General features: G+C 50.7%; 1 protein-coding gene across 8 annotated transcripts; it reads right to left on the reverse strand.

The window, feature by feature from the left end:
• Positions 1-1,471: 1,471 nt before the first annotated feature.
• LOC131137427 (E3 ubiquitin-protein ligase Mdm2-like) lies at positions 1,472-10,083 on the reverse strand. Of its 8 annotated transcripts, XM_058085387.1 has the most exons (16): positions 9,612-10,083; positions 9,351-9,484; positions 9,062-9,210; positions 8,863-9,000; positions 7,300-8,788; positions 3,967-4,019; positions 3,814-3,888; positions 3,610-3,743; positions 3,499-3,548; positions 3,394-3,437; positions 3,234-3,300; positions 2,727-2,923; positions 2,519-2,653; positions 2,390-2,458; positions 2,153-2,312; positions 1,472-2,081 (listed from the first exon to the last, which is right to left on the reverse strand). In XM_058085387.1, exons 6-16 carry the CDS (start codon positions 3,991-3,993, stop codon positions 1,624-1,626), a joined length of 1,416 nt encoding a protein of 471 aa, XP_057941370.1. In that variant the 5' UTR covers positions 3,994-4,019; positions 7,300-8,788; positions 8,863-9,000; positions 9,062-9,210; positions 9,351-9,484; positions 9,612-10,083; the 3' UTR covers positions 1,472-1,623. The 8 variants fall into 8 exon arrangements, with proteins under 8 accessions (XP_057941370.1, XP_057941372.1, XP_057941369.1 ...); XM_058085389.1 differs by having other exon boundaries at positions 8,627-8,788; positions 8,863-9,210; XM_058085386.1 differs by having other exon boundaries at positions 8,863-9,210.
• Positions 10,084-10,133: the final 50 nt, after the last annotated feature.

The raw sequence follows: 10,133 nt of genomic DNA on the forward strand, positions 1-10,133 counted from the left end.
GTACGGATAATAGGGCCAGCGGATAGTAGGGGTAGTAGGGACAGGAGGGATAGTGGTTTGTAGGGATAGTGGATAGGACGAATAGTAGGGATAGTACGGATAGCGGATAGTAGGGATAATAGGGCCAGCAGATAGTAGGGGTAGTAGGGACAGTAGGGATAGTAGGGATAGTAAGGATAGTGGATAGGGCGGATAGCAGGGGTAGTAGGGACAGTGGGGTTAGTGGATAGTAGGAATAGTAAGGATAGTGGATATAGTAGGGATAGTGGATAGTCGGGATAGTGGATATAGTAGGGATAGTGGATATCGTAGGGATTGTGGAGAGTAAGGAAAGTGGATATCGTAGGGATAGTGGAGATAGTAGGGATAGGGGATAGTACTTATTTTTCAACAGGTTCGATCAGCCATCTGCCCATTCCCCTGCCCAGCACCCCCTGCTGCAACCCCCCGCCCCCGACGACACCTCGAGTGGACGGCCTCACCCCCTCTTCCCCTCCTCTCAGCACACAGGCACCCCCCCCTGCTCAGCTCAACCTCCGCACCAACACCCCCCAGCCCCCCTGGTCCAACCTGACCCTCACAACATCCCAGGTGAGAAACCAGCTCCGAAAGACCAAGGCGAGGAAGGCGGCGGGACCAGATGGCATCAGCTCTAGCATTAAGCACCCACCTGATGAAGACCCTGGTCCTTGACCATCTCTGCCCCCTGGTGGTTCCTTCGATGGACCCACTTCAGTTCGCCTACCAACCTGGTACCGGGGTGGACGACGCTGTCATCTTCCTCCAGCACAGAGCGCTCTCTCACCTGGAGAAACCTGGGAGCACTGTGAGAATCATGTTCTTGGATTTCTCCAGTGTGTTCAACACCATCCAGCCAGCACTTCTGAGGGACAAGCTGGAGCACACAGGGGTGGACCTGCACCTCACATTGTGGATACTGGACTACCTCACCAACCGTCCTCAGTATGTGAGGACACGGGACTATGTGTCCAATACGGTCGTCTGCAGGGAACGGTCCAGGCTCCGTTCCTTTTCGCCCTCTACACTGCAGACTTTTCATACAATATACCAACCTGCCACCTGCAGAAGTTCTCTGACGACTCTGCAATCATTGGACTCATCACAGATGGGACGACAGGGAGTACAGAGGACTGACAGGACCTATCAGGACCAGTCAGGCTGAGTCAGCAGCACACGCTCACACTGAGTGCAACAGCTGATTGAATCATACTAGTAGACATGGCAGGACTAGTCCAACATGACTCCTGACTAACTAGTAGTAACCAAGGTAACCAGGACCCATGTCAGCTAAATGTAGCAGTGAAAGTGACAAAGTTAACGTCACAGTTTGTTGTCATGGCAACATATGTATGGTTACAGCTAAATTCTGTAAATTCTTCCTATTTTCATAATCTTACCCAGCATCAAGCAGGCCATGGACCCACGTGGCAATGACAACACTTTTTAAATCATATGAAGCAAACTATTTATTGGCTTGACCATCTAAACAGGAGTTGAACTTCCGAGTTTTACCGGCTGCACTTAACGTGAACAGATATGAAGTGCTTTGGCGCGTCCTTGTAACAATATGGACTGAGGGTGGCGACTGGAGGGGTGGGGGACTCAGCTGAGGTAGGTGAGGACCACAGACTGGATGGGAAGCCTGCAGACGGGACACAGCTTGTTCCTCTTCTTCAGCTTCCGGGCGCAGACGTAGCAGGACATGAGGTGTCCCGTCCTCCCGTGGACGATGCAGCCGTTTTTGGGTCGGGACTGACATATGACACACGGGTCCAGGCATGAGTCTGGTAGGCGCCACTCGGCTGACATGCTGCGTTCCAGCTCGGGGACATCACCTGGAGCAACAGGAAGGGGAGGAGGATCGATGAGGGGTAACGGGAGAGGCTCCTGAGAGTCGGAGGACGACGGTTGGGACCCGCTTGTCCGCATCTTCTCCTGCCTGGAGCAGCAGGAGGACGAGGACGCCTGGGACTCAGAGAGGCACTGCGACTGGAGAGCCGGACTTTTTGCTCTCTTCCCATCCGGAACATCAACTCCTTCATGATCCTCGGCATCATAACCTTCATGAGACATCTATCCATCAGCCAAGGTCATCCATCACTTATTTCTGCTCAAACAGACTTCAACACACCTGCAGCATCTCTCACAGCTGATTGGTCCGTTGGCTTTGGGGGCAGGACTATAGGGCAGGAAGTGTCCTGCAGCCAATCCTGGCGCGGCGTCCAGCAGCGAAGGCAGTTTCTTGGGAGAGGCGGGTTCAACCCATCACATTCATCACAGCGCCAGTAATCCTACACACACACACACACACAATGTCACACCAGGACATTGTGCACGCACGTGTGTGTGTGTGTGTGTGTAGACCCACAGCTTCTGTGATCTCAGTGTCTTCAAAAGAGTCATCGTCTTCCCCCTCAAAGATGGTGACCTCGTACACCTGGATGCCATCCAAATGTCAGTCAAGGTTCTATGCCGCCAAAGAGCGTCGTGTCCTCACCTGGTCGTCTGCAGACAAGGACTCGTCGTCTTCGCAGTAGTCGTCAGACTCGACGGACTCCACCTCGAACTCCACACTGAAGTTGTCGCTGTCGGAATTGGGGTCAGGGGGAGCCGTGACCTCTGACCTCCCAGACTACACACACACACACACACAGGTTCAGTAAAGCACATACGGTGTGTGTGTGTGTGTGTGTGTGTGTACTCACTGCACTGTGAGAGTCTGATGATTGGCTGCTGTGTCTGTCCCCACCACCTCCGAGCCCACCAATCACGCACCAAGATAGACTTTCATCAAAGGTCAGGGAGAAGCTGTCTGACCTCCTCCTCTTTGGACCTTCTTTGTCCTCCTCATCTTCCTCTGATGCATCCTCTTCCTTGTCCTCCTCTATTCTGTGGGAGGGGCCTGGGCAGGTCATGGGGCGGGTTAGCCATATCCTTTCATGACATGTTAGGAGGTGGTGCTTAGTGAGGGCCCGCCCATCCAAAGGCTTGGGTTGGGGGACGTCACGTCCAGACAGTCTGCCCTTGCATGCTAATGTTTCCTGTGTGAGATACACCCTCGCCTTCTAGCAAAGCTGCTAGCAAAGCTGGAGCTAGCTCACAGGAAGCAAACAAGCCAACTAATAACCCACCACTGCTGAGGTCATGCTGTGGGAAACAGTGCCCCCCAGGGTATAGTGACCACCCAGACGTGTAATCCAGGCTTTACTCACCTGTGCTGCTGCTCCTGAGGCTCCTCCTCCGCCTCCTTCTTGGTGTTGAGGAGCGACCTCCAGCTTCCTAATTGGATGGCAATCACAACAAGACAGGACTAAGAAGCCAATCATGAGCTACTCCTTCCACTGAGTGAGAGTGGTGTGGAACGTGGCGGACCTCTGAATGCTCCACCTGGCTGCTGCCGGTGGGTCCATCTAACTCTACAAGACACAAAGACATGAAATCCATGGCGTGTCTCTTCAGCGGCTCAGGAAGTCCTACCTTGGACGGGCACAGCCACCAGGTTCTTGGTGAGCATGGCAAACAAAACCCTGGAAGATTGAAACGCGACATTGACGTCATCTTCATCACCAAGTGTTCTCTGTGTCTCACCGAGGTTCTTTGACAGAGAAGCTGTCGACACCCAGCATGCGGCCCAGTGCGTCATGGCCGCAGTGCACGATGTGCTGCTGCTTCTGGTCGTACAGCTGCTTCTGGATAATGTACTGACCCAGGTAGAACATCACCTAAGAAGACATTTCAGCATGACATGATGTTGGGAACTTTGTCTTCCTAGCGCTCTAAATGATGCCCTACCTCCTTCATGGTGAAGACATATTTGGTGGCTCCTGCCATCTGCAGCAAAGAACACAAGCCCTCCTTGGGTCGAACCTGAACAACGAGCAGCGTGACGGTGAGCACCTAAGTCAGTGTTGACCAGCAGTAAGTCATGGTCACACGTTGCCTTACCAGTCTGTGGTCATCTGAGGTCTCCATGTTGTTTCTTAGCAGATATCAATAACCTGCACACACACATACAAAGAAAAACACCATTGTAAAAAGTCCAATTCCTGGGAAGCTCTTGGTATCCCGAGGAGCAGATATCTACAACAGCAAGCCAATCCAATAGCCAATGATCCCCATCATCACCTTCTTACCAGAGAGTGCTGTCAGCGTCCATGATGTGCAAGAAATGCAAATAAAGTGCAGAGAGAGTGGACGAGTGCTGCAGCCTCCTCTTATAGAGTGACTGGGACATGTCAGGTCTAGACCAGACCTATGCTGGGCTGCTCCTAGTCCATGCCGGCCTATAAGGACCAGTCAGGCTGAGTCAGCAGCACACGCTCACACTGAGTGCAACAGCTGATTGAATCATACTAGTAGACATGGCAGGACTAGTCCAACATGACTCCTGACTAACTAGTAGTAACCAAGGTAACCAGGACCCATGTCAGCTAAATGTAGCACTGAGAGTGACAAAGTTAACATCACAGTTTGTTGTCATGGCAACATATATATGGTTACAGCTAAATTCTGTAAATTCTTCCTATTTTCATAATCTTACACAGCATCAAGCAGGCCATGGACCCACGTGGCAATGACAACACTTTTTAAATGATATGAAGCAAACTATTTATTGGCTTGACCATCTAAACAGGAGTTTAATTTGTCAATTTTACAATTTTGCACGAGACGTGAACAGGTATGAAGCGCTTTGGCGTGTCCCTGTGACGTCACAGACAACCAAGAAATATGTCCGGACTTGTCCTACCTCCCTCCCCCCCTCCGTCCGTGTACCCAGTATTCACAGTATTCACACATTACACCGGGTTACAACTTCACGCCCCAATGAGGATTTCACAGCATAAATACAGACAATAATTAATAATAGCAATGAATCCAATGGATTTAGCCACAGCGTGTTAGCTTGACTGGCCAGGCAGGCGAGCTCGAGGCTGTGCGGCCTGTTAGCAAACTGCTAACTTGTGCTAACTGCTAGCGCTTAACGCCTACCTGAGCTGTTGTGATTATAGCAATGGGGTGGTTCTTGTGGTGACTAACGTACCTTTTTTCACCAACTGAAGAGTAAATCAAATTTTGCTTGTTCACAACTCAATGCAACATGGGAGCCAATTTGGTGCGGTGTATCCGGTTACGTCCTGTCTTCAAAATAAAAGCACTGTGGGATCCCATTGCCGAGTCAGCACACCTGAAAGACACGGCGGAACCAGGCCTCGTAAACACTTGCGTTGTTGAGCCATGATTACTCCATCTGATCTTCCCATCCAAGGTACAGCACCACCTACAGGGCAGTCTGCAATATTGCCTTTAAATGGCCATTTCCACTGTCCGATATGAAAAACATCTGCTTTTGCTCTCATTTGATTTTTCTAATATGAAATATTATACAATATATAGTCATTCATTCATTCTCTCCCACTTATCCTCACAAGGGTCGCGGGGGTGCTGGAGTCTATCCCAGCTGGTGAAAAGCACATGGTGAAAAGCCACGCATGCACGGGGAGAACATGCAAACCCCACACAGAGATGGCCGAGGGTGGGATTGAACTCTCGTTGGTCTCTTTGTCACGGTCGGTCAACCCGAGGATGCAGAGAACAGGACCCAATTGCGGATAAAAATGTATTTATTGGAGATGCAATGCAACAGCACAACGCACTAGCATGTCCAACAGAAAAAGCGACAATGACCCAACAACGAAAGGAGCGCGCACCTGAACTAAATAGACATCACAGAAAATGGGAAACAGGTGCAGGAGATAATGAAAAGCAACGGAAAACCGAACAGAGCAACACAGGAAGTAAATACAAAATATGGGCATGAACTAGGAACTGAGGAAAAGAGGAAAACTAAGAGCAGTCACGAGGGGGTGAAGTCCAATCGTGGCAGTACCCCCCCTCAAGGATGGATCCTAGACGTCCAAAGGCAAAGAGGGATGGGAGGCGGGGGGACCGGAGGTGGGTTGCTGGCCGGACCTCTCTGGAGGTCGGCCAGGGTGGCAAGGCCACGCAGGAGGGCGGCCTGAAGGAGACCGGGCTCCTCTGGAGGGCGCCCAGGATGGCAGGTCCAGCGGAAGCCATGGATGGACCCTTCTGGGGGGCGGGCCCGACCAGGGACGTGGGCGAGGTGACGCCAGATCAGGAGGCGTGGCGTCTCACTGTGGAAGAGCGGACGCCGGATCAGGAGGCGTGGCGTCCCGCTGGGCTTGGGCTTCCGCTGGGCCTGCCATCTGCCATCTGTTGGACATGCTAGTGCTGCTGCGTTGCATCTCCAATAAATACGTTTTTACCTGCAATTAGGTCCTGTTCTCTGCATCCTGGGGTCGAACCGTAAAGCAATCAAGTTCAATCCCACCCTCGGCCATCTCTGTGTGGAGTTTGCATGTTCTCCCCATGCATGCGTGGCTTTTCGCCGTGTACTCCGCTTTCCTCCCCCATTCCAAAAAGCATCAAAAAGCAATAACTACAAATCCAATGTATATTTCATATAAGAAAAATCAAATGAGCGCAAAAGCAGATGTTTTTCATATCGGACAGTGGAAATGGCCATTTAAAGGCAATACTGCAGACTGGCCTGTAGGTGGTGCTGTACCTTGCATGGGAAGATCAGATGGAGTAATCATGGCTCAACAACACAAGAGTGTCTGCCAGGCCTGGTTCCGCCGTGTCATTCAGGTGTGCTGACTCAGCAATGGGATCCTTGTGTGCTTTTATTTTGAAGACAGGACGTAACCGGATACACCGCACCAAATTGGCTCACATGTTGCATTGAGTTGTGAACAAGCAAAATTTGATTTCTCTTCAGTTGGTGAAAAAAGGTACGTTAATCACCACTAGAACAACCCCGTTGCTATAATCACAACAGCTCAGGTAGGAGTTAAGCGCAAGCAGTTAGCACAAGTTAGCAGTTTGCTAGCAGGCCGCACAGCCTCGAGCTCACCTGCCTGAACAGTCAGTGAAGAAGCGCAAAGGGCCAAGCTAACACGCTGTGGCTAAATCCATTGGATTCATTGCTACTGCTTATCGGGACTGTTGTTCAGCGACAGTCACTTGGAAGACATACTTAACTTTTCCAAATGCATTTTACCCAGACAAAAGGCGCTAACGAGAGAGGAGACATTTTAATGCGCAGAACTAAAATCTGAATTATTGTCTGTATTTATGCGGTGAAATCCTCATGTAATGTGTGAATACTGTGTACACGGAGGGAGGGAGATCGGACAAGTCCGGACATATTTCTTGGTTGTCTGTGACGTCACAGGGACACACCAAAGCACTTCATACCTGTTCTTGGCAAGGGAGCTGGGTCTTGGGAACCCCTGGGGCTGTGCGGCTTGGGCACAGGGGGAATCCGGGACACCACGCAGCTTGGCACGAGAGCCAGGATTTGTGGTACTTTGGAGCTGCGTGGCTTGGGCACTGGAGGAGTCTGGGGCATCACGCAGCTTGGCACGGGAGCCGGGTTTTGGGAACCTTTGGGGCTGCGTGGTTTGGGCACAGGAGGGGAACGTGTGCCCTACTCCTCTTCGTGTTGCACGGGAGGCAACGGGGATCCGGAAGAGGGCGGCAGGAGATCGGCGTGCTAATGGGGAGTGGGAGCCTTCTTGCGCTCGTTCGTAGGCCGGCACTCGGAAGCAGCGTGAGCCGGGTGTTGCACCCGGGCTACGCATGGAGGTGAGGAAGGAGACGGCTTCACTACATGACGCCTCGCTGAAGCTGGCCGAGACGTGCGTCGGCGGCGCCTTGGTGTGGCAGCGTTGGGTCCGGGGTACACCCACGCCATTGGGATCAGTGTGCCGTCTGGGCCCCATACCATGTCCTCCAGCTCCTCTGGAGTGAATTGCGCACACTCCTCCTCCATCACCTTCCAGAAGTCCATTTCTCCAAGGTCGTCGTCTGGTTGGGTCATTCTGTCATGATCGGGCTTGATTGCTTTACGGTTCGACCCCAGGATGCAGAGAACAGGACCCATTTGAAGGTTAAAAAAAAGTATTCATTGGAGATGCAATGCAGCAGCACAACGCACTAGCATGTCCAACAGAAAAAGCGACAATGACCCAACAACGAAAGGAGCGCGCACCTGAACTAAATAGACATCACAGAAAATGGGAAACAGGTGCGGGAGATAATGGAAAGCAACGGAAAACAGAACAGAGCAACACAGGAAGTAAATACAAAATAAGGGCATGAACCAGGAACAGAGGAAAAGAGGAAAACTAACGCTGTCACAAGGGGGTGAAGCCCAATCGTGACACCCTTAGCTGAAAACACTAAAATTATGTTTTTAGAAAATTGAAGCAATTCTAGTTTGCAGTGTCAATAGTGTTTTTGTACACTCTGTATAGTAAATAACCATGACAACAATAACAGCTAGAGGAGTTACTTTTTTGGAAGTACAATGTTATAGTTCTTCCTGTAAGAATAGAAGTGATTTTGGAAATGAAGAAAAGCATGGAAGTTGCTAGATATTTTCTCTTATGAATTATTTATGTTATCATCGTTATATCTGTCCACACCTGTCTGATACTTTTGGTTGTATCAGGCATTCAAGTGAAGAAACAAGGGCGGTCTAATGGTGTTTTCCATGACTGTACGTGCGTCTGTGTCATACTTGAATTCCAGGTATTCTCGGGGCATTGTCTCCACTTCCTGGTGGACCATGCCCAAGGACATCAGCTCCAATCAGAGTGAACAGGTTCTTCAGCAGACGGGCATCGTCTTCTCGGTCCAGGACAGCCAGGGGTGGCTGCTGCCGGAGGGGAGCATGTGGATCCTGAAAACATATCGAAAAATGAAATGGCGTAGCTACAATGGGAGAGGATGCGTTGTCATCGTAACAGGCCTCACCAGCTCAGTGACCAGAGGGACGGTGAGGGCAGTGCCCCTCTCCCTCCTCAGCTTTTTCCTTTTGGCATAATATTCAATATAGTCAGAGAAGTCTCCAATCTGATCCATAGCGATGCTCTCCAGCCAGGCGACGACCAACTAGATGAGGAGTGAGTAGGAGCGAGTGAAGTACTAAGAGGAACATCCTTGTGTTTGGTACCTGACTCTGACGTATGACGGCATCGTGCTGGAAAAGCAGCTCCACCACCAACTTCTCACTTTCCCTGGACTCGGTCCCTGCAGAAGGAGACAGTTGCTGGGCAAGTCGGATGGAGGTCAGGCTGCCATCAGCAGGAAGTGAGCGCCCACCTGTAGAAGGAGGCGATGAGTGTCCAGGAGCAGCTCTCCTGCTGCAGCAGCCAGCGGACTCCCGCAGTCATACTGTTCCGACCGCTCGAGCCGTTAGTCATCTCATGCTGTTTTATGAAGAAAAGATGGGAAGAGCCTACCTTGTCCTGACAGTGTCTGGTAGTCTTCCAACAGCTCAAACACAGCGGAGGAGGAGAGTTTCAAAAAGGAGGCCAGGAAGTCACCTCCTCATCCCAAACCACTGGCCCAACCAACAGGGCGGCGGTAACAGAAACTGTATAAACACAAGGGAAGGGTATATGTCACAGCAGGGGGGCAATCCGTCTAGCTACACAGTTTTCAAGACAGGTGTGGAATGGATTTTCCAAGGAAGTTCATCAAGCCCAAAAACCTCAACACACCTTTTTAATCTTCTGGTCTTGGCATCTGGAGTATTGCTTTCACTTTTTCCTGGCTCCACCAGCAGCGTTGAGCTTGTCTCCAAGGAATGGTACTTCAGTCCCACCAAAATGCCATTTAGCTTCATTTAGCTCCATCAGAAAACACAAAGGTATGAAATACCCCCACAGCCTGCGGTCCAGGTGCTATTGTATAGAATATAGAATATTAAATATAGAATCCAGTCCTGTGGCCTGCAAATACAGCACCAAGCGCTGCTTGAAAGAGCGCCACAAAGTGGACATTCCCGGTCCAATTAACAGCGTCAGGCGGCTTCACACTCTCCATGACGTTGATCTAACTGGATGATTTGAAGTGGATTCCTCCTGGTACCATGTCGTGTTTCCGTGAAACATTAAGAACAACAACAGGATTGATCTCGAACTTCCTTTACTTAGCTTGTAACTAGCTTGTAACTAGCTTGCAACTAGCCAACAACATACATACGGGTACTTCCTGTCTTCAGCCGATGTGGTTGACACCGG

This window comes from Doryrhamphus excisus, chromosome 10 (genome assembly GCF_030265055.1).
Source record: "Doryrhamphus excisus isolate RoL2022-K1 chromosome 10, RoL_Dexc_1.0, whole genome shotgun sequence".
In the NCBI taxonomy this organism is placed as follows: Eukaryota; Metazoa; Chordata; class Actinopteri; order Syngnathiformes; family Syngnathidae; genus Doryrhamphus; species Doryrhamphus excisus.